Source organism: Podarcis cretensis (assembly GCF_951804945.1).
Source record: "Podarcis cretensis genome assembly, chromosome: 6".
NCBI classification, from domain to species: domain Eukaryota; kingdom Metazoa; phylum Chordata; class Lepidosauria; order Squamata; family Lacertidae; genus Podarcis; species Podarcis cretensis.
In genome coordinates this window covers 75,459,054-75,484,150 of record NC_137175.1, presented here as the reverse complement: position 1 = coordinate 75,484,150, position 25,097 = coordinate 75,459,054, and the positions used below count along the sequence as shown (strand labels likewise).

At 41.8% G+C, this 25,097-nt stretch overlaps 1 protein-coding gene across 1 annotated transcript in view; it reads left to right on the top strand.

Annotated features, from left to right (window-relative positions):
- PALMD (palmdelphin) overlaps window positions 1-25,097 on the top strand; it is a 54,280-nt gene that overhangs the window by 9,715 nt on the left and 19,468 nt on the right. Inside the window, exon 2 of the mRNA XM_079981492.1 lies at window positions 20,250-20,295. Within this exon, the coding sequence (XP_079837618.1) occupies window positions 20,251-20,295 (45 nt within the window). The 5' untranslated portion in view covers window position 20,250. The remainder of the gene's footprint in view (window positions 1-20,249; window positions 20,296-25,097) is intronic.

Genomic DNA, 25,097 nt, shown 5'->3' with positions numbered 1-25,097 from the left:
TTATACGTTCAGTTCCTTCCCAAAAATAAAAGCAAGATGTATTACGATTGCAGTAACAAGTAAAGGTTGGCATGACATCTGACACTTCTGTGAATGCAATAATAAATTGCTGATAACATCACATGAATCCAAAATGGCCTTTCTCTTTAAAAAAAAAAAATGAAATAGTATAGTCATTGTTTAAACAAACCACTGATTTGGCTGCCCCTGATTTATATTGTTCTACATTACAGAGAAAGGGACAAAATGTCACATAAACACATTAATCAAACATACAGACCTTAGTATGACTCATTCTAAATAACAGACCAACGTATGTTTTTTAAAAGCCCTCAATATTAGAAATCTCTGAAAGTCTCTTGTGATTCTCAGCATTCTTACTCTTGAGATTTTATTTTATTTTTATTTTAGCCTGTTAGCCAATGCTCCACTAGAATCTCTAATATAGAATCTCCTTCCCCCTTGTTAGGACCAGCCCAAGACATTTTGCTGCCTGAGGCAAAGATGGCTCCTCTCGCATTGCATGTACAAAAGCTGACCAGACCACTAATTCAATCTTAGGTCAACTGTCATGGGGCAGTGTCTTCCACTGCACCTGAGGGCAGCAGGTTGGCTTAAGGGACACAGGGCAGATCACAAGGCATACACAGCTCTATTATCCAAAATCTTGCTCTCCCCTCCTTCCCTCAGGAGCTGCCTCCCTTCTGCCTAACAGTAGGGCTGTTCCTGGCCCTTGTGAAACCCACTTTCTGAAACAAACTTCCAAGGTAAATCCACCCGAACTCCAACTCCCTGGTTTGTTTTTTCTCAGCTGATAAAAACATTTCTATGTTGGAATGCTTTTTCCACTGTCAAAATGATGTGGGCTGCTGTTTGACTGGCAACTGTTGAGTTTTGGTTTGGGGCAAACACCTAGATGCCATTACGTTGTACTGAATACCTTTGGGAAGGGAAGGCAGCTGCCGAATGTTCTAAATAAATAAGACAAGCCTCTAAAAATCTAATTTGCAAGAGGATCTTACAAAATCATTTTTTAATTATGTGGCCAGACTATGCTTTTAATGTTTACATACCTACCCACATGAAGTAATTTGTGCTCAGGCATTAGGCTCTTATTTCTACGAGTTAGTGACACAGAACTGAACATGGCTACTTCACATGTTATGAAGTGAGATGCTTTTTCATGGGGGCTAGGATCAATGTGTAGGTCGTTTGATGGGGAAGTGTGGGCACATGCATGTACTTTTTCTGCATGCCTGTATACACATATTGTGTAACATATTTACCCAAGGATAGATTATTGGAAGCCCTTGTCCCAAATCTGGTTCTCTAAGATGAACTAGCTGGATCCACTGCTGTCAATTCAGAGGGATGAGATATCAGTAGAAGATGCAATGCTATGGCAACAAGATTTGGAGGTCAGCAGTGTTCGAAATGCCCATTGTTCTTGGAGTGTTTTGCAACAGGGAATGTCATTTGTGTGAGCAGTTTCTAAGCTCTGGGCGCTGTACTGAGCCTAAGATTTCAGATTAAAACTGCAGAGTGGAAAGAAAGGAGGATCTTTTACTGCCTCCCCACTTCCGGCCACTCTCTGAAGACTGGAGAAGAGACCCTCTTAAGAATATTAGGGGTTTGGGCAGGGGAAGGACTAGACCATGTGAAAAATGAACACAATATTTTAGCTGCAGTTGTGCATATTCTTGTTATAAAAAAGTGCACCTAGACATTCCATTGTTGTGCCCATAACCTCGGTTTGAGGTGTCTTTTAGCTCCTAGCTTTCATATCCCAGTTTCTATCACTGGAGGAGAGAAGAACTGGTGTACCATCCTCTTTCCCCTCCTCTGTGCATGCCACCCCATCCATGACCAGAGAGTTATGCATGGATTGCATGCAAAGTGCTTACACTGAGCTGCTAAAGCAAAGACTGGAGCGCCATTTGTCAGGGATGCTGCAGTTGACTCCCGCACTGTAGATCCTGCACTATGCAGGAAGATGAATTGGGCCAGATGACAGTTCCACAGTTCCTTTCAATTCTACAAGTCTACAGAAATCTGGCAAGAATGAATTTTTTTAAACTGTGAAACGGTTGATGAAGCCCTGTTTAAATGATGCACACCAGTGGTGAAACAAATAGTTTTGGGATCACATGGTGTTCTTTCACAATTTGCAAAGCATCAAATCATGAGACTGGTGGCTGTGAAATGCTGACCGTTCCATATCTACATGGGCAATGTAGATCTGCTTTTGAGAACTGCTTCCTCTGTCACTGTCAGAACCACGGTCAGTTAATCATCTGTCCTATAGTCTCATTGCTGCTTCTGGCAATGGTTTAACAACAATCTCAGCCTGTCAATCCCTTGCCTTTATTGCACCTGATTCCACTGTCACTCCAATTTATTGCCTTCCCAGCAACTCACTTTATTTGTCAGAGGACAGAGCTCATCTATGCAGGCTGCCAGGGGAGCCAACCCAGCGATTTGTGGGTAAAGAATGCAGAAATGCACAGCTATGTACCTTCTTCTTCCCCAGGAGGTTCCTCTTTTACAACTCTTAGCCAGTATCTTATTAACTGGGGGTCTCTTTCCCCCTTGTTAGCACCACTCACCTCTCTTCAGCATCCTATCTGTGTTGGACTTACTTCCCAGGTCAAATCTGTCGCTGCTAATGTTCCCTTTGACTCATTTTCAACAGATAGTACCAGAGATCCAGACAGATCCAGACTGCCCAATGCATTTACCATTCTGTTGGCTTACTGTATTACTTTCCTAGCATTTTCTTGTCACCTTGGTATGGTCACTAAAAGCAATGTGGACCTCTATTCAAGTAAATTCTGATTAGGACTATGTGTTGGTTTCTCTGGGCTATGGTTTCAGGATCGCAACTTTCTTCGTTTTAAGTTCTGCAGCAGGTATATCTGGGCTGAGGTTATGAACTTGCTATGGCTGAACTTGACAGGGGTGCCATTCAAATAAGATAGCAGTCCCCCTTCCTTTTGTTTCGGATGAAGAAATGTCCATCTAGTTCAGAATCCTATAGAAACGGCAGCCACCCAGAAAATCCTAGGAAATTTACCAGCAAGGTGTCAAGGCAACAGGCCTTCCCTTTCAATTCCACTTGGAATCAGATGCTCAGAGGAACACTGCATCCAAACACAATGGGTCCATTTAGCTGTCACCATGGGTATTTGCTACTGACAAATTTATCCCCACCATACAATTCTTTAATCTTTTTACCTGAAACCATCCAGGGATGTGTACACAGAGGAGAGGAAGTCCCATTACATGAGAGGAGCACCACTCGTGTTGGATACAAATCCAAGCCTTGTTTGTCACGGTCACAGTATAACGTGACAGAATACTTAGAACTAGTGTGTTTAAAAGATATGTATCTTACAAACGTGCCCTTCTAAGGGCATGTCTCCATCAAGCACTGGCACTGAACAATGTCCCGTTATTTCATATTAAGCATGCATTAGAAGACAGAAGACGGTATCAAAACATATCACCCACTTAATAAGAAGACAACAGGGGCTTTGATGTTTAATTGCATCCAACTAGCTTGTCTTGGTCTTTTGCTGAATGCAAAAGAATGTTTTCCAAATACATCTGAAGATGATCGTGTTGTCTGTGAAAGGTTTCTCCTAATACAAAGCCTCAGGTCCATGTTTAGTTTGTTCCGGGCAATAAGGTCTGGAACATATATTGCACATCAAAGGCCTTCTTTCATCTTCATCTAAACTATCTCAGATTTAACGCAGAAGGCCTTGGTGGAATAAACAGCACAATGGGGTTGCTTTGCTGGGCAGGCTTCTATGGCATCATCAGAATGTGAAGTATGTATTGGCCAAAGCATCTCATCCTACCAAGACGTGACGCCTCATCTCTAGGAAACCTCTGTTCAAGAAGTACACATCTAAAATTTAATTAAGCTGGATTCCTGAATTTTACTTCCTTTGTACAGTACAGTTGTACCTCAGGTTAAGAACTTAGTTTGTTCCGGAGGTCTGTTCTTAACCTGAAACTGTTCTTAACCTGAGGTACCACTTTAGCTAATGGGGCTTCCCACTGCTGCCGCACCACTGCCGTGCAATTTCTGTTCTCATCCTGAAGCAAAGTTCTTAACCCGAGGTACTATTTCTGGGTTAGCAGAGTCTGTAACCTGAAGTGTCTGTAACCTGAAGCATCTGTAACCCAAGGTACCACTGTACTCTGCAAGTGGATAAAAAAGTATTTATATACATAACTCCATTTGAACCTTCAGCAAGCCCAGGAGTTCTGTCTTATATGCTACAGTGCCAATCCTTATATGGCCAAAACAGTGCCATCCATGCACAAGAAAGAGGCATCAACATGCTTCGGGGAACCCAAAGCTTTCAAGAGGCATAAACTGGAGAAGAGGGGTGGAACTGAGGATCCTGGAACTCTGGGTCAGGAGGAATCTACACTGCCACATGTTGTTGCAGGTCCCATTCTTATATAACCTAGTAATTCTAGATGACTGCTCACCTACACCATTCGCTATAAACTGACATCTCAAAACTCAGAATAATGGGAACCATACACCACATAAAAAACTACTGCTGGTCTTGGGAAAAATCAGTAAAACATGGAGCAAGATGCTAAGCAGAAATCCATAGGTACATGCAGTGCTTTTTTCAGGGCGTACTCAAGAGTACACAGTACCGGCACCTCTTTTTTGTTGTTAAAAAGTGTAACAACTTCATGGTGTGTACCAGCACCTATTTTTCTAGGGGGGAAAGCACTGGGTACATGTATGGTCTCACAGAGGGAGGGAGGGAAAGATGTTAGATATTACTTTATGAAGCTGGAGGTTGCACACACTTTTGGCTTCTATGGCTGGGACACAGTGATAGGTCCAAAGTAACGCAGGGAGCATCATGGCTTAGTGTGGTTTTTAACAGTGGCCTCTCTGGTCCTAGTCCAGCACTCTAAGCATAGTTTGACACTGGCTGGTCTTGGCACAGTACTTTGGTGTATTATTCTGCAGAGAGGAGGAGGAGGAGGAGGAGGAGGAGGAGTAGGAGGAGAAGAAGAAGAAGAAGAAGAAGAAGAAGAAGAAGAAGAAGAAGAAGAAGAAGAAGAAGTAGTTTGGACTTGATATCCCGCCTTTCACTCCCCTTAAGGAGTCTCAAAGCAGCTAACAACCTCCTTTCCCTTCCTCCCCCACAACAAACACTCTGTGAGATGAGTGAGGCTGAGAGACTTTAGAGAAGTGTGACCAGTCCAAGGTCACCCAGCAGCTGCATGTGGAGGAGCGGGGAAGCGAACCCAGTTCACCAGATTACAAGTCCACCACTCTTAACCACTACACCACACTGGTGTGCATCATTTAAACAGAGCAGAGAGGAACAGTGAGGCAGAAGCCTGAGAGAGCCAGGGGTGTGTTTCTGTTTCAAATACGTAAGGGGATCTCTACGACAAGTAGAGAATGGTGGGTGTCATGCAACCGTAGGCTGTTTACATTTGGACACTGCAAGGGAAAGCTCAAACGCTTCAAAACAACACCAATAATTTCATGACGGATATGGAGCAGCCAATGTCCAGCCAGTGTGCCAGAACTGGAACAAACATCCCCTCCACCCACACCAGAAGTAACAGCCAGGGCTTTGGCTAAGGCAGAACAGGAAACTGACATGGGAAACCCAAAACCTGATTGCTGGTTTAATTTTCCTGGCAGAAGCTGCTATTAAGTTATAAGCGGAAGAGGTTTCAGTGTTAAGCCTCCCCCATAAGGGCGTCTTCTGTGTGGATGGGAGGGTAAAATATAACAGAAGTGTTTTGGAGTTGTTTTTTTCATGATCACAGTCTCAACAGAAACATATCACAAAGGCCCCAGATAACCACTGTATTTGACTTTCCCTGGCAGCCATCTATAATGAGCTCTGTACATTTCCCCCTTAATTAATAATCTTCTAATACTATTTCCTGAGGTAGTTAGGAAAGGTAATGACATTCCAAGGGGAGTGTGCTATTCTGATGAGACTGCAGGAGAAAGGCTAGTCTTAATTAAATCTGGTTTCAGAAGCTGCCAGTTCTTTATCACAAAAACACTGTGTGTGGATGTCAGCCCCTAGACAGCTGTTTCCTCCATCTAAGGCTACAAGGGAGGGGAGAGGAGGGATGTCTCATTAAACAGAGAAATTGACATTTAAGACTCCAGGGAAAGCCAAGAAAGCTGCAAGAATCCTTTCAAAGGAGCACATGAGCAAAAATGCAGAAATATGTTACAAGCAGTTGTGAAATGACAGGGTGGCATTCAAGGGTCAGAGTGCTGAGAACTGTTGTTTACATGAGCAAATGATATACGCTCTGTCAGAATGGCCTACTTTTGGTGACCACGGCAATTAAATGATGCCAATGTCACTGGAAATCATTGCAATATGCTGAGAATTTTGTCCTTCCATGCAGAAATGTAGGGCATCGTCCAGAAGGCTAAGATTAAGGTCATATCAGCACTGGGAGACAGAGATTAAAATGAAAGTTGGAGACACAACCATTTTGTTTTTGTCATTTAATATTCATCGGCACCCGACATTTCCTATCGGCCTTAACAAAAGGAAGTCAATAAAAGATACAAGGCCAAAGAGAATGTTTTTAGATAACATTATTATTTGCCTGCATGGTGACTTTTTAATGCAGCTTTTGTTTCTTGTTTACTTTTCTTCTTTTATATTGATAATTCGTATTTTTGATGGTTTTGTAACTTTTACTCCATTATTTCAATATTGCAAAGCCACCTTGTCAACTTTTTGCAGAACTGAAAGGCTGGAGAACTTCACTCAGTGGGGGCCAAGCTTGTATACTAGCTTCCCCCTACCTCAGTCTCTTCTGGGCATTTAGGCTTTTTCCTCCAACACCCTAACCCCTATGGCTCTTATTGAAACCCCTCCCCCCCATCCAACAGCGAAATGTTTGCCTTTATGAGAGAATCATTACAGCCACCATTCTGAAATTTGGCAGGCTTCATCTCCTCAGAAGAGCTCACAATGCCTGCAAATTGTATGCCATTCTGGCAAAAAAATAAAAAATCAAAGTGTTATAGGCTTGTCCTTGGGTTGTTGTTGGTTTTTTAAAAAAAAAAATCAGAGTTGCAAGGTGCCCTAAATGAAAAGCCCTGGATTTATTTGCCCACAATTTGGCAGGCTTAATCCACTCTGGAGGGGCTTCTGTGCCTGTAAATTTCTTTCATTTTGGCCAAAAGTGGGGAACAATGCATTTTTAGAATTCCCATTGCAGGGAACAGGGCACCCATTTTGTACAGGGTGGGCTTGGAATCAAGAGCACAAACTGAAGCAGAAAGAACAGAGTGTGACTCAAAAACAGATCAGATTGTTGGGGGGGGGAATGTGTATATACAGATACAAAGTGATTCTTGGGACCTGTGCACTCCCCTTATCGAGTGCCCATTCATTACCCTGGTCCTTTCCCTGCAATGATATTTTACAAGAAAGTGTCACCCCATCCATGAGGAGAATATTTCCAATACATATCTGGGGAAACTGCAAAAAGCTTTCAAATAGATTTCGGGTTGTCAGGTATGAGAACCATAATACAAAACATTTAAGTTATGCTTTGCTGGACATGCCAAATTGTAAACCAGCTGAACACAGATGCCGTCAAATATTTTGCTTGTAAAATTCTGAGGATAATTAGATTCAAGGAAATAGATTACTAATTCAATAAATGTACGTGTTTAACATGCAAGGGTTTATGTAAGTGGTGTCTTTTTGCTGACGAAATACTATTTGATTGCCGGAGCGATTGTCCCAGGAGCTTTTTCTTCCCTGAGCCAGGCCTGCGTGACTTTGCCAGGCTGGGATTTGATTAGATCCCAGCCTCTCAAAGCGGCTTGGGGAGGGTGGCATGAGAAGGATGCCATGCAGCCTTCAAACACAGCCTCTCCCCTGAGGGGCTGGGATCGAATGGCGCATGACTGCTGCATCCTTCTCACATTGTCCTCCCTAGAGATCACCCTCAGAAAGCCTGACCCAGACTGACCCAGAAACTCCAACGGGTGCAGAATGCCGCGGCAAGACTCCTTACAGGGTCCTCGCCACGGGATCACATTCATCCGGTGCTATACCAGCTGCACTGGATCCCGGTGGAGTACAGGATGAGGTTCAGGTGCTGGTTTTGACCTTTAAAGCCCTATACGGCCTAGGACCCATGTACCTGGTATGTCCCACGGAGGACCTTACGGTCTTCAAATAAAAACATCTTGGAGATCCCAGGCCACAGGGAGGTTAGGCTGGCCTCAACCAGAGCCAAGGCTTTTTCGGCTGTGGCCCCGATCTGTCACAAGAGACTAGGGCCGTGTGGGACTTGACATCTTTCCACAGGGCCTGCAAGACAGAGCTGTTCCACCAGGCCTTCAGCCAAGGCACAGTCTGACCCCCTCCTTTGGTAATCCTCATAGAACTCTAGCCCAATGGTTGCCATTAATTTGATTCTGAATTGATTTTAGAATGAATTGATTTTAGAATGTATTTCAATTAATTGATCGTGATTTTATGAAAACTGTGTTACTTTTACTGTTGTTAGCCACTCTGAGCTCGACTTCAGCTGGGGAGGGCGGGATATAAATAAAAAATCATTATTATTATTATTATTATTATTATTATTATAAAATATCTTACGTTCAAGACTGCTGTTTTATTTTTGTATGAGAATGAGTTAAGAAAGAAAGAAAGAAAGTTGACTACATATAAAAGATCCTATATTTAAAAGACAGGAGGGGAACAAGTCTGCCACAAAACACAAAGGTGACCATCATGGGACTGGTACATGCCAGTAACAGTTTTTTTAAAGTATGTCACCATTTACAGAGACCAGAACAGTTTACAGACCAGAACGCTGCTAAGGAGGCCTTTTTCTTCAACTTAAAAGGTTTAACAGGGTGGTTATGAATAGAAATAGGAAGGGTGTTCCACCCAGAGGAACAAAGTCACGGAAAGCTTTCTTCCAGAGGTTCAGGGCGTGGAACTTCTTGTACGAGGGAGAAAGACAAACAACGTTTGCCACTTGCTACGGTGTAGGATTATCTCAGCAAATGTCCAAGGACAACGTCAAGAGAGATGTTCCCACTAGGCAGAGGGAGCTATAATCACTTATTCCAAGGTTTTAAAATCATTTCTCTGGCAAAGACCTCAAAACAACTACGGCTGGAAGGATCTGTCAATTTCAGTTCTCATTTTTTCAGTTTTAAATTTGTTACATTTCCACATCAGCTTGCCATTAAAAAAGAGAGAGAGAGTCCTCAAAAAAGTGTCAGCATTTTAGTGTGCTTTTCTCCCAATACACCCATTTTGTAATCAGACACAACACAATGAAAGTTAAGGTGTTTTCTCATTAAATACATGAATTTAGTGTATTACTGCAGTTCACCCTTCTTGTTGTGCTGTAGGGTTCCTGCTATGGAGGGCCCAACCAGCACCAGATTTAGGGCAGTGTTGGTGCAAAATTGAGATGATCCATTTGAGGACACCAAATTTTGGCCTTGAACAGGGCGTCATGTTACCAAAGATTACCCCAAGTCCATCCCTGGCCCGCCAGCCCTCCCAAAATCAAGTGTCTCTGCCTCCGTTTACATACCCCTCAGCTATCGCAGTGAAACTGGCATGTCCCATTTTTATTTTTGTGTAAGAGTTTGGTGCCCATTTTGGGTGCCACAGTCTCGCCTCCCAAAAAGTGCGTCTTTCAGTACCGCAATCTCATGCAGGTCATGTGACTTGTATGGTAATGCCTTTCTGGAAGACACATGTCACAGTTTTTCACCTCGACGTGTTGGAGGATATGTTGCTGTGGGAATGTTTAGGGATGCGGGGAAGGATATATTGTCTAAGATATCCCATCCCAACTTGTCTTTACAAGTTCAACAAAATCAGCAGAGTTAACATTCCCCTTTTATTTAAACACACGCACAGCAGACAGCTTGCTTAGCCTCGTTAGAGTCTCTGTAAATATTTCCTGGTATTTTCCACATTTTTTGTTGTTGTTGTTTAGTCGTTTAGTCGTGTCCGACTCTTTGTAACCCCATGGACCAGAGCACGCCAGGCACTCCTGTCTTCAACTGCCTCCTGCAGTTTGGTCAGACTCATGCTGGTAGCTTCGAGAACACTGTCCAACCATCTCATCCTCTGTCGTCCCCTTCTCCTTGTGCCCTCCATCTTTCCCAACATCAGGGTCTTTTCCAGGGAGTCTTCTCTTCTCATGAGGTGGCCAAAGTATTGGAGCCTCAGCTTCACGATCTGTCCTTCCAGTGAGCACTCAGGGCTGATTTCCTTCAGAATGGAGAGGTTTGATCTTCTTGCAGTCCATGGGACTCTCAAGAGTCTCCTCCAATACCATAATTCAAAAGCATCAATTCTTCGGCAATCAGCCTTCTTTATGGTCCAGCTCTCACCTCCATACATCACTATAGGTAAAACCATAGCTTTAACTATATGGGCCTTTATTTTCCCCATTTAATCCCTCCTAAAATAAGACGCTACACAGTCTTCTGTAAAGTATAAAACATTTACTCACAAGTAATCGTCTGTTCACACAAAGATTCCCAGAAGGCAGACTTATTAAAAGGTTAGAACATAGTTTAAATGTGGTAACTATCTCCTTGTGGGAGAAAGCCCCCCTTTTCTTCTCTTGGCCTGGAGCCAAGGGTGCATCTTAGTAGTGCTGTTGTTAAGATGGCATCGATAGAGACAAGAGAGACAAGATGGTCACCAGCCTGTGATTCTGGCTCTTTTACTTCAGGAGAGGCCACACCCATCTCAAGTTACACATAGGAAGTTTCGTCTCAGTCCTGGAAAGCAGGAAGTTCCGGCTGGAGGACTGAGACAACCATCATGTCTACTCTAGCAATGTTGTGTTTGACTGCACCTGATTCTTACACCCCACAGTTGCAACGACTCCTCTCCTCCCTCTGGTTCAGTACCATCATAAGAAGGTCTTGGAGCTCAGGCAACAGGCTTCCTGTTTCCTGAGGCCTGAGACCTCCTTGCAATGGTGATGAGGAAAAGGCTCCAGCATGGTCAATGGTCAGCACGGATGGTCCTCAGATTGTCCATCGCTGCTTAAGACAATTGCTCACCTTTGCCTTCTCCATCACTTTAAATGCAGTCCCATTTCCAACTGTGTGGACCTCAGTTTTTCCTCCAAAGATCTCACAAGGCAGTGAATATGGTTCACTACCTCACAGTTCCATCATCTCAAGAGTCTTAGAAAGTTAGACTGAGAGAAAGTGAGTGGGCCACTAGTGAGCTCCATGGCTAACAATGTAGTCCCAACTATGTCTACTCAGAAGTAAGCCCTGCTGAATTCAATGGGGTTGGGCCACAAGACAACTGATGACTGCATGCCACTAGAAATAAAATAAATAATAATCAAAGCATCCACCCACAGAAGAGACTGTGTATCACTCCATCTCTCCTTGACTCATTGCCCTGGCCTTGTATTCTGCTTGGAGAGGGTGTGGAGATGCAGAAGTATCTGCCATCAGAGGAGGCTCACTCTGCTATTTCTACACTAGTCTACATGCTTTGGACCTCCTTTCTCCCACTCAAGCCAGGAGGCTTTCTCAGAACAGTGATTCATGGAGAAACACAGAGGCTGGGCCACGTGTGTTTATGTATTTCAAATGCAGCTCGGTGTTTCTTGTATGCCGCCTTGGAAGGATTTATATCCCGAAAGGCAGGATATGAATTCTTGCAATAAATAAATAAAAGCATGCCTCCAATTTCCATTCAAAAATGAAAGTGATTTCGTCTCCTGATCAGCTCTTTAAAATTAAAATTAAAATGTAAAAATAAAATACAACAATAATAATGTTTTATATCAGGCTTGCAGAATTGGGGGAAGCAGTCTTAGAAGATGTTGAAAGCTGTGGGTGGTAGGATATCAGGTGCAATTCTGATGTACTGGTACCAGTCTGTGCAGTTATTTAAAATTGCCTTTAGGATCAAAATATCCATATTCATGTTCAGCTGCTGGTGTTGCCATGAAAATCTCCTATGGGGTTTTTTTTATTTTAAAAAAAAGATTATCTAGTCTTCAAGAGCCCCACCCACTTCCTAATACAGTTGTTTCGTTATTTGCTCTGGTAATGCATCATGAAAGCAGACTCCTGCGGTAAAAATAATCCATTATGAAATAGAACTGAATACAAAAAGCATGCAGTGAGGGGTGGACCCCAGAAAAAAATGCAATCAGCCTGCCAGATCAAATTGACTACAAATGTTGCATTCATAAGTCAACATCCGTTAGGTCAAAAGAAACGTTTGCTCAGTATCTGCTACAGAGAAACGAAGGTTGGAAACAGTTTTCAGTAGATCGTGCTTCCCAATTTGGACAACAGGCTTGGTAAAAATAGCTGTAAAGGAAACTATTTTAATTGTCACAAATCTCACAAACTCTCTTCCAGGAATCTTACAGAGACCGTGCCTGTTGAAGTTTCTGAGCTATCTGTATGTGATATCTTGGTTATGGCACCATCATAGACAAAGTGGGCTTAAGGCCAGACAAAACGACAGCTGGTCCATTTCTCCCTTTTGCCATGCAAATCCAATTCAGAATTGGATTAAAGTAAATGGTGGGAAAGGGATGCGAGTGGCGCTGTAGTCTACTGAGCCTAGGGCTTGCCGATCAGAACGTCGGTGGTTTGAATCCCTGCAAAGGGGTGAGCTCCCGTTGCTTGGTCCCTGCTCCTGCCAACCTAGCAGTTCAAAAGCACATCAAAGTGCAAGTAGATAAATAGGTACCGTTCTGGCGGGAAGGTAAACGGCGTTTCCGTGCGTTGCTCTGGTTTCGCCAGAAGCGGCTTAGTCATGCTGGCCACATGACCCGGAAAAACTGTCTGCGGACAAACATCAGCTCCCTCAGCCAGTAAAGCGAGATGAGTGCCGCAACCCCAGAGTCGTTCGTGAGTGGACTTAACTGTCAGGGGTCCTTTACCTTTTTTTAAATGGTGGGGAAAGAACATACAGTAGTGATTGAAGGGGGGAAACTCCAACTATCAACAAGTGAGGAAACTATTGAAGAAATTTTTGCAACATGACTCACTTGAAAAACAGTGACATTATTCTTAGTCTGCAATGATATCTATGCAAACTAATCTGAACATAAAACCTACTGAAACTATTAAGCAAACTTTGCGCTCAGCCTATGTTTCCTCATGTATACCTGACAGTAAAACAGATTCTCCTCCCTCTTAAGTATGGGTGAGGACTGAAATATCCCTTCTTTAGCAACCGGCAGAGTGATATGATGTTTGCAGAGGTAGAACATGCCCTGATTGGCTGGGTAGTTCTAAGTGAGTTCTGTCCTCTGCATGTTTGGTTCAGTGCCTCACTGCTATGTGCAAGGCCTAACGTAAGAAAGGCTTTGCTCCTTTCTCCTCAAATTATACACCAGGGGTTTTTGTTTCTTTGTTTCTGCACTCAAGTGTTATCAAATTTATTCTCTTTCTGGGCCTTGTCTGGATTATTTAAAAGACTTTGCTAATACTTACAGCCATGCTTGGTTTAAAAGAAAGGCAAATAACATAAAAATGGGGAAAGAAAAGATGCTGACTTGTTCACTGAAGATTTATAATTATCCAAAAGTAGGGGCAAGCAGATAGTCTGTGATTTAGCACCACTATGCAATTCACTTGCTATATAATCAGCTATGGAGTCAAAACAGAAATTTTGCAAGCAACATGTAGCAATTGGAACACCTTATAAAAGTGATCAATTCACATACTCCCTTTTACAAGGGCAATACCAAACCATATTAATTCCTCTGGTTATTGTGTCTTTTAACAGCTGGGTGTTGTTGTTGGTGGCGGTTTTGTTTTTTGTTTTTTAAAGAAAAAAACTGGCTAGGTCTGAAACTATTCTGCTACTTAACTTTGGCAGAGCCAGAGACCCTAGAGGGAGGATAAAGCAGGAGTCTTCAAATGCTTAAAAAGTTCTTTTGTAAGATAAAATACCAGCTGTTCAGTATGACCAAAGATGGATAGGCCAAAAGCCTGGGCATCAGGTTACAGGGAGGACAAGTGTGGCCAATTATTTGGAAATTCTTTGTGCATGATTTTGCAACAGGACTTTGACCTAGGTAAAAAAAGTAAAACTGATTGCTGGAAAACAATCATTTCTACTTCATTTTATTCATTTTGGGTATCCGACTAAATCATACTCATGGTAGATTAAGTCATACTCATATCTGTTTGATTTACTGTGTTCTAGTTTGTAGAGTTTAATTTTAAATTATTTATATTTATACGCTTTTATTGTTGCATATGTCTGTATTTCTGGTCTGTGACCATAATAAATCAAAATTCATTCATTCATTCATGGTAGACCCATTGTTTATTGACTTCAGTGGGTCTGCTCTGTGTTGGATGCCACCTTTTAAGTCTCTTTAGGCTTCCTTTCCAAGTAAGGTCCTCTATTATTATTATTATTATTATTATTATTATTATTATTATGTACTGAAGTTCTCACCCTGGGCCAGCAGGGGCATACTGCAGATAGTTATGCAAATGAAGGATCGAAAGTGATGTTCAGTGATTGGATAGTTTGTATGCAAATGAAGGATCGAAAGTGACGTTCAGTGATTGGATAGTTTTAGAAAGTTGCAACAGTTACATTGTTCTGGAGCTCTGTATAAGCAGGCTGACTGAGCTCCTCAGTTCAGTTCTGTTCTAGCTTACAAATAAAGAGCTGCTTTGGAAGAATCGCTGTATCGTCTGATATGTTCGCCCACAACATCAGATGTCAAAGCGATAAACAACTACCTGACATTCAGAAGACATCTGAAGTTCAAGGAAGTTTTTAATATGTGACATTTTAGTGTATTTTTCATCTTTGTTGGAAGCCGCCCAGAGTGGCTGGGGAAACCCAGCCAGATGGGCGGGGTACAAATAAATTATTATTATTATTATTATTATTATTATTATTATTATTATTAACTTAACAATTATTATCATCATCATCATCATCATCATACCCCGCCCATCTGGTTGGGTTTCCCCAGCCACTCTGGGCGGCTCCCAACAGAGGACTAAAAACAGAATAAAACATCAAACATTAAAAACTTCCCTAAACAGGGCTGCCTTCAGGTGTCTTCTAAAAGTCAGATAGTTGCTTGTTTCCTTGACATCTGATGGGAGGGCACTCCACAGGGCGGGCACCACTACCGATAAGGCCCTCTCCCTTCTTTAGAAATAACTGTTCAGCCACTGACAAAACTTTAGAATATTAGAACTTGATTTCATCTTCTGATCAGCTCTTTAATATTAAACACATAAAAATAAAACACAACACTAATAATGTAGTAAATTGCCTTATCTTTCCTTTGTGGTCATCAATCTGCATAATTTCAGCTTTGTGGGAAAGATATCAGGTCTACAGCACAGTGCTTTGAGATGAATAATGTAGAATGTCACTTTTTGTAAACAGGGGCCACATTCTCACAATAAATTTAAAGCCCTGTTGTGCCAGTTTTACGGATTGCCCTAGAGAATCCTGGGAACTGTGATCTGCTAAGGGTTGTGAGGTGGCCCCAATTCCACCCCTCCCACAATTCCCAGAGTTTCCTGTGAAGAAGGAGTTATTGTTAAACCACTCTGGGAATTGTAGTTCTATAGGAGGTGAACAGTGGCCTCCTAACAGGCATCAGCACTCTTAACAAACTACAGTTCCCAGGGTCCTTTGCGGGGGGAGACACAACTGTTAAAGTGGTATAACAGTGCTGGCACCAGGTTGAGGAAAGCTGAGATACAATGAGAGGGAATGTTTCGCCTGTTCATTCCTCCTTGTAATTCAGATAATAAAGGCACAGAATCTATGTGCTATGGACAAGTGACACTGCATTCCCTTCAACATTTCTCTGATGAAAATAGGGACACCCCATTCCATTACAACAACAACAATTTTATTATTTATACCCCCAGCCCCTCTGGGCTTCTTCCAACATATCATTCCCTCCAACATTTCTCGGATGAAAATAAGGGTGTCCTGTTCTATTATTATTATTATTATTATTATTATTATTATTATTATTATTATTATTGTAGCACCCTGCTTGTGGTTAACGCTTAGCTGGAATGAAATATTCAACGCAGCAATAGAGAAATTAAAATAATAATTTATTTGTCAGACAAATAAATATGAGGCACAGTGGTATATGGTTACCAAGCTCTGGCCTGGCCTCCTGCCATTCTGGCCAGCACTTATATTTCCTTAATCCAGCCCCCTTGCTCCTCCTGTGGCTGCCTCTGTCCAATCAGCCTGGTTGAAATTCCTATTGGCTGTTTGCTAGAACCAATCACAAAAGATACACCCATTTCCTCTTGTCCTTTTATGGGAAACAAAAAGATATATATTCTTCTATCTATAAATGACAAATAAGTAGTAATATATCTTACATGTGTCTCAACAAGGAACCTTAATTACCAGCTCACCTCGCCCTATTGCCCTCCAAAACAAATGGTTTAATCTTAAATTTTTATCTTAAACAGATGTCAAGGATCTTGAATTCACATCATCATTGAAAGATCTCCTTCTCTTGAAGGTCTTTAAACAAATAACCATATGTGTGCTCTAATGATGTTTCCTGCTTGGCGGGGGGGCTGGGCTGGTGGCTGATGGCCCCTGTGATCTCTTCCAACTATATGAAATAAGAATCTAGCATAAGGATTTAACATTTCTTAGCTTCTAATTCCTTTGCATAATTACATTTAAGCCAATATATTTAATACATAACATAGATAGCTTTTTAGAAGAATAAACCTTTTCAAAGTAAAAAAGGAAGGAACAGTTTCCAGCCTCAAAATAAGATAGAAAAAAACCTCTCTTCTCCAGCCAAGCCAGTTGCCTTTTTCACTGCTCTTGACCTTTCAACCTTAGGAAAATATGGCTCAAGTTTAATGGGAGGCACATGGTTTTATTTTACTATTTACCCACTCTTAATTATGTTTATCTCCTTTTTTATCTTCTGTAATATGTAGGGTCAGTGTAACCTTGGCTGTCAGCCTGTAATTCCCTTTGACTTTGAGAATTGTTTTCTGCTATAAATCAGGGGGCCCCCTTGTCCAGGAGAATAAACATCTTGCCAAGGTTCTTAGGCAGCTGGTCTTCTGCCTGGCATGAACATTTGAAAATCTTTAAGCTCATTTTAAAATACAGGCCCTGATCAAGCCTTAATAAAAATGCAGGCTATGATTAGATGCCTCATTATTATTATATTTATATTTATACCCCACCCATCTGACTGGTTTGCCACTCTGGACTGCTTTCAACATAAAAACATGAAACATTTTTTTAAAAAAAAAAACCTTCCCTATACAGGATCCCCTTCAGACGGCTCAGGGGTCAGATAACTCCATTCCCTTCAACATTTCTCCAATGAAAATAGGGACATCCTAAGGAAAAGCTGGACATTCCAGGATCAAATCAGAAACCAAGATGGCTTCTGTAAATCTGGAACTGTCCCTGGAAAATAGGGACACTTGGAGGGTCTGGCACAGCTTCATTGCACATTTTTCAAAAAAAAAAAAAGCATAGACTGATTCCCATGTTCATCTATATTTGAAGAGATTGTGAAGTTACAGTTACATGATACCAAAGGCACAGAACAATTTCAAACCAACTCAGATTACACGTTGAAGAGATTTGTCAGTCTTTTTGCAACGAGCAGATATTATTTTTCATCATTCTACCTGTTTTGCAAGTTTTGTGTGTATTTTTAGAATGCTTGCCCTTTTAACTTGGAAGATAAAGAACTTGCTCAACGTTCTCAGCCGTATAAAATCACATTCAGCTTCACAGTTGTTGAAAAAAGCTTAGCTTTACTTTCAGAGTATGGAAACTCCCCTATAATGAAAGGGGGGACATTAATTTTCTATGTATAGAAAAGATCAGGTCCTTAATAATTCTGAATTAACGCTTTCTTCTTTTCTTTTCTAAACACTTTTAATTTATATCCTGCCCTTCAGTGTATGCTAAAAACTCCCAGGTCACCTTACAAAAGACAACATGAACACTATGAGTAGGTTATGGCCCCACATACACAATGGAACTTCATAAAACCATAGAATTGGAAGTAACTTCTGAGGGTCATCTATAGCCCAATCCCCTGCAATGCATGGTTCCCCCATCCAATTTGAAACCATAGCAGACCCTGCTTAGCTTTGCAAACGTACGGTGGTTTTTCTTTTTAATTGTCGCACCACTGGGGGACTTTAGGGTCTATATATATTGCAAGTGATTCTTGCACCAGATTTCAAATAGTCAGCTCAAAGCATTGCCATATTGGTGACCTAGAGAACCATTTTCCGTGACAGACTGAGCCCCCGTTGCTCTGTCTGAGCTCCTGCCAACCTAGATGTTTGAAAGCACACCAGTTCAAGTAGATAAATAGGTATCGCTGCGGTGGGAAGGTAAACGGTGTTTCCATGCACTCTGGTTTCCGTCACAACGTCCCATTGCTCCAGAAGCGGTTTAGTGATGCTGCCCACATGACCCAGAAAGCTGTCTGTGGACAAACACCGGCTCCCTCGGCCTGAAAAGTGAGATGAGCACTGCACCCCACCGTTACCTTTGACTGGACTTAACCGTCCAGGGCTCCTTTTTCTTTTAATGCTGCCTCTGCAGAGGCCAAGGCATGACTTTGGCAGTACTTGCCTGCTTCTCTTCTTGCTTACCCCAACCCCAAATTCCTCACCACACAGAGACGGGGTGGCAACCAAGGCAGGGGATGGTTCTGTTAGCACTGTACTGCCAAATGGTAACCACTGCTGAATTGGTGCCCCACCTACACACAGCTGGTACATACATTGTACACAACTGTACAATGCCATAAGAACCTGCTATACAGTGGTACCTCGGGTTAAGAACTTAATTCGTTCTGGACGTCCGTTCTTAACCTGAAACTGTTCTTAACCTGAGGTACCACTTTAGCTAATGGGGCCTCCCGCTGCCGCCACACGATTTCTGTTCTCATCCTGAAGCAAAGTTCTTAACCTGAGGTATTATTTCTGGGTTAGCGGAGTCTGTAACCTGAAGTGTCTGTAACTTGAAGTGTCTGTAACCTGAGGTACCACTGTATATTTCTATCACTAGATTATAAAATGTTTTTAAAGCCTACATTTGAGTAATTTAAATTTAAACTCAGTGGTTAGGTCGGTTGGTTAGAGCATAGTGCTGATAATGCCAAGGTTGTGGGTTCAATCCCCATACGGGACAGCTGCATATTCCAGCATTGTAGGGGGCTTGGACAATGATCCTCAGCGCCCCTTCCAACTTAATTCCATGATTCTAAATTACACACAGAGACAACACTGTGGGACGGCAGCATTTGGAGCTTCGTTAATTATGGAGCCCAAAATTTGGGATCCCCTCCAAACGGCTGACAAATTTTTGCAGGGTTTCATAGCAAAGAAAACACATTTTGCAACACATGCCCCCCCCCAACTGAGTATTCGAAATTTCAGGGTTTGTGGTTAATTAAGCTAACATCTGGTGTAGTATAGCAGCTAAGGACTTTGAGGAAAAGTTTGAAGCCAGCAAAAGAGAGCTCTGTTACAATTTAGGTTGTGATCTAGGTGACCTCTGGCCAGCTAATTCTTCACAGCCTCGAGCCCTCATCTGTATTATGGGTACAAGTTATAAAGTCTGCCCTTACAGGGGCAGCTGTATGGGTTACAAAGGAAACGCTTTAAATACTACAAAACTGCTAATTATTCTGATGACGGCATCTCAATGAACATTATATGAGGGGTATGGCTTAAAGATGTCAGGGATTTACATTTCACCTCTTTAAAAATAACTCCTACCATTGCGCATTAAAGAACTCCAGCAAATATGATTTGCTGGCGAGGGGGGGTGGGCAGTTAACGGTTAATCTATGGCATGCCAAGTGTGCATATGATTACGACAAAGAATTGGCAGCTGCAGAAGGAAAAGGGCTTGTGTTCTGCCGTTCAAACTTGTCAGTCAACTCATGCCAGTATTCTGGATGTCTGCCTCCCTAGCACACCCTCATTACATGTGTCTGTCTGAGCCGACTTGCTCATCTGTTCGGAGACACACCACATAAGTCGGGAATTCTCTCTCCTCTGTGGGAATTAGATCATAACCCTTCAGAAGCATTTGCCTCGTCGCCCTCCGCCTCCTCTTCCATACGGGAAACCTCTGTGCCTATGTAGTCTTTCTTTGTAGATTTCAAAACCTGTGTGTTTGTTTGATTTCTAGAATGGAAGAAGCTGAACTGCTGAAGGAAAGATTTCAGGCCATAACCGTAAGTACTTCTTCTCTATATCAATCTTTATGTGTGCTTGTGTGTGTGTGTCTGTCTTGTAATATATATTTTAGAAAATCATTATCAAAGCTGTTTAGAGGTTACTAGGTGGCTGGAACGTCTCCCTGTTCTGTATGAAATCCTTCATTTCTGTCCTTATTTTGTTCCGTTTTGTAGACTACAAACTTTGGGCAGTCAGCAAAATTCTGCGTATGACTTGCATTTATGGCAGGCACATAAATTTGACCATTAGCTCCCAGGCGCTGAATGCCAGAGATGTAGGAGTCCGGTAATGTTTTATATCAGGCATATGTGATGCTGTCATTAAGACCAAGTGGCTCAGTGAGTGTGCATCTGTGCATCAATTTGAAGGACACCAGGTCAGAAAGCTAAGAATGAACTGGAACAAGGAAATTCCATTGTTTAAAAAGAAAAGAAGTACCCTGGGCAATTAATCTTCTGCTTAATTAAATGAGTATTTGTTGGTAGTTCATGGGAACACCAACATTCTGTGTCTGTGTGTTTGTTTGTTTTTTAAAGAAGTATGATATGGGAAATTCAATTCAGTTCACACTATGGTGGAGATATTTTATTCATAAAGAACCCAGCGCTTGCAGAAAGTTGTCTCAGAACTGTGCTATTCTTAAGAGGAAGAACGACAACTAATAGCATTGACGTCTAGCTCCCTATTGATCTGATCTAACCCTCATTCTCTCATCTCATGACAGGTTTGGGCCGGTAGATTAGTTCACTGGCTATTCTTTAAGGGCAGAGCTATGATTGGCTGTGGGTGGCATCATAGCACAATAATGATCATGTTCCTTTGAAGCGCTACTAAAGCTAGACGCAACATGCTTTGGAAGAATGAGAAAGCTCTTTCTGACATTTTTGTTTCATGCATGTTCCCATTGCTCCCAGTGCTTCCCTTGCTTACACAACTAAAGAGCTGATGGTTAAAGAACGGAATAAGTAAATTCAGCTGTTCTTTAACTTTCAGGAGCTATTTATTTCACAACCCTTGGTTCAAACTCTTATTTTGTTTCTCCGTGAATAGCAAGACTTCTTGCTGGTGAACTGGCATCACTATCAAACGACTCCATAGTCAAGCTTGCAATGCAGCCGCTGGCAATGTACCCATTACCAACTTACAACACAACTTGGTCATTCTTTTTCTCAATTCAGATCAAAGCTGGATTGGGGCGAAAATGCATCAAAACACAGTATTTCATAGGAAATGTCAGGATAGATAAAGGATAGTGGCTAATGTCATACATCCATTGCTTCCCATACATCCATTGCTGCAAAAAGGCACTAGATGCGGGCTACTCACTTTGTAGCCCATGAATAAAGAGATCTGCTGCGGAAATATTTTCTTCCTCTTTTTTTTAAGATGGAAGAGAGTCAAGCCTTCCCCATTCCACTTTTCAGACCACAAGTGACTTAATTCATGGTGCGCAAATATTTGCAGGCTAGTAACTTTTATGGGCTTGTTTGCAAGGTTGTTCACAAGAAACATAGAGGATTTCTTCCCGCATCCATAGGAATGTAAAGGACAAATGTTGCTTCCTGCTTTGAGCCTATAGCAATACTACAACACTAGACAACTCAAAATTCAAAATAAATCCTTCCAGTAGCACCTTAGAGACCAACTAAGTTTGTTATTGGTATGAGCTTTTGTGTACATGCACACTTCTTCTTCTTGCATGCACATGAAAGCTCATACCAATAACAAACTTAGTTGGTCTCTAAGGTGCTACTGGAAGGAATTTTTTTGAATTTTATTTTGTTTCGACTACGGCAGACCAACACAGCTACCTACCTGTAACTAGAACTAGACAACTCAGTTGGTCAAGCACTGTTGATACAGTGCTATCAATACACATCGCTGCTTGATACGATACAAGAGGACAGGTCCCTGCCTTAGACAGCTTGCAGTCCAAAATTCAATATGGAGGAGACAATAGGGGAAAGTATAGGAAAAGGAGGCAGGGGTATACCGAGGGAGAATGCATGGTTGTTTCCATTACATGTATTTAGACTTGGTTACAATAGGATGTGGGCACTTGAAGTTGTGTCAAAGGCTTCATGGGAAAGCTGGGTGTGTTTGAAGAGAGAGGGCCTCAAGAAGGTATGGGGTTTTTTTAGGGGAGGTAAGCTGGTTGGGGGAAAGAGGGGGAGCTTTTTCGGGCACCCTAGAAGTAACTGAGGAACCTCACTACAAGAAGCTTGACCAGGCATCTTCATCCACAATCCACTGCAGATAAGAAGTTGGCTTGTTGATTCTGGCTGGTCCTTACATTATTACATTTTCTAAGCTATTAGTCTCAACATTGGCTATGTTCTGGTACCCTTATTTAGCTTGCTGCTTTTGAGAGATTTGTGCTTATATGGCCCTTTAGTGATAATAAATGCAAGTTAATATAGAAAGTGGTTCGATTAAACACATAGATTTCTTGCTGGAAATGAATGAAGTTTTTTTTAATTAAAAAAAAACCGGCTGAGAAATGCAACAGCTTTTAAGCTTTAAAAATGTGTCAACTGACATATATTGAAAGGGGATGGAATAAAGGCTAATGCATTAGTGGAACTTAATAGCTGAATAATAATTCTTTCGTTGCTGGAAGAAGCTCAATTCCTTTCCTCTCACTGCACTGTCAAAGGCCTATTTCATATAATTTTTCTGTTTCGTGAAAGGTTCCTAGTAAGAAAGGCTGGATTAAACAATAACAACAACCCCCACTATGCTTCTGCAATTTTCTGTGACTACAAGCCATATCTATATAAGATCCCACAAGTCATTTCAATGACTGTAGTGAGATGTGGATTTTTTATTTCAACAACAACAACAACAACAAATATATTAGAAGGAAATTCCACTTGTTTCAGTAGGACATATTTTCTTCAAATAATTGTGCCTAGGTTGCTGGTAGCTAGTTTGATCCTTAGGGGGAATAGGATTGCTTTAGGAGATTGCAATGGTAAAACTGGAGGTTCGGAAAAGTAGTATCCCAAACTGTGCTCCAATGCACACATTCATGCCATTCCCAGCAGTGGTACCACAAATATATATATATTGTTAGAATTCCTGCTCCATGATTGCAGTCATGGGATTTTTGTCTATCACATGACGGTGTATGTTTTGACTCCACAGAGTGGGAAGTGAAGGAGACAGGATATTTGTGTTACTGTGTTCCGTGAAGTGGGACTATTGTCCTTTGTTCTTTTTCTGTTTGCTGTCTGATGCTTGAGAGAGAGGGAGCCATGTTGAAGTGCTCCGTGTGTGTTTTTATATAAATAAAGTAGATTAGCCAAAATGCTGAGTTGCTGAGGTCTGTTACGCAAGCTATGAAGACTCTGCGGATCCCTAAGTGTGCCAGTGTCTGTTGGCATAGGTCGCTGTGATGTTCAGGCAGAAGAAAGCTTTTGAAGCTCCTGAACAACCGACCAGGAAGGCGAGAACATGCCAGTTGGGCATGTGTCTCTGCCAGGGTCCTACTCGAGAGTAGAACGAGCTCCTAACATATATATGTGCAGGGCACTAGGGGGTTTTTTAGTTTAGTTTATTTCAATTATTTATCCCTTCACACAACTGAAAGGAGTCCCAAAGCTATTTACAAGAAAATATAAAATTACATGATACAATATCCATAAGTATGCAAAAAAAAAAATACTAAAAGCCTTTATCCAGAATAATCAAAAACAAGAATATCACCTCCAACACACTGCCGTGAACTTCTATGGCAGGAGTCACTAATGGGCCTGTGGGCACACATGTCTTTCTCTGGAGCCCACAGAGTCCCTTTGACTGCCTCTCTCCTCACTGAAATTCGGCTTGAAAGAAGAATTCTGTTGTAGCCGGTAGATTAGACTGAATTATGTGCTCATCTGTGGTATGTGTCTGGTGCCCACAACAGCTTCTCCAGTTTGAAAATTAGCCCAAGTGCCCAAAAAGTTTAACGGTCCCTGTAATACAAAGCAGTGGTAGCATTACCTTACGGAAATCCCACAAAACCTGATGGAACACCTTCTGCTCTCTCTATATTGTACTCCAGTGTAAAACTCCACTACTAATTCATTATCACTTAGGGCATGTCCGGATATACTTAATAACGAGTGGTGATATGTTGCTATATATTCCAGTGTAAAACTCCACAATTATTCCATTACTTTTCACTTTGGGAGGGACCAAATTTATGTTATGTGTGCAGTAAACTAATTCTGGAATTGAGCTCACCTTGTTTTGGTCAGACGTACCGCCTTAGTTTAAGTGCTGAGCTCAAGAGAATCCCATTTGCCAAAAAAAGGGGAGGCTGTGCAGTGTTCTGATTGGTTGGCCCTCATAGTGATCTTCCTCCACACCCCCTCACCAAATACCCCAAATTTCCTTAGAAGGGAAGTCCCGCCTTCCTGGAGTCGGGAGGGTAAGCAAAGAGAAAAATTAAATTGTCCCTGAATTTGGAGCCAAGAATGTGCCATTCGTTTCTCGAGCAAAAGTGGGGGGAAATCTGAGATCCTTTTGCAGGATACTGTGAAGGTATATCTGGAGGCATGCTCTGAGTTAGGAAAAAGTGCTCTCTTTGGGAGTTTGCTTTTAATCTACAAAGTCATTTTGATGACCTAATTCATGGCCAAATTATTTCAAGGCCCTTAATATAGTGGCATTCAGAAGAAAGGAAGGCGTGAAGTTCAGAGACTGGCAGCAGGATGTTCTTGAAATCTGGATTAACTGAACCGTTCAAAATTGCAACTGGGGGCGTACCTTAGTAAACAAAGTTTAAAAATGGAACGACAACACCAGCTAT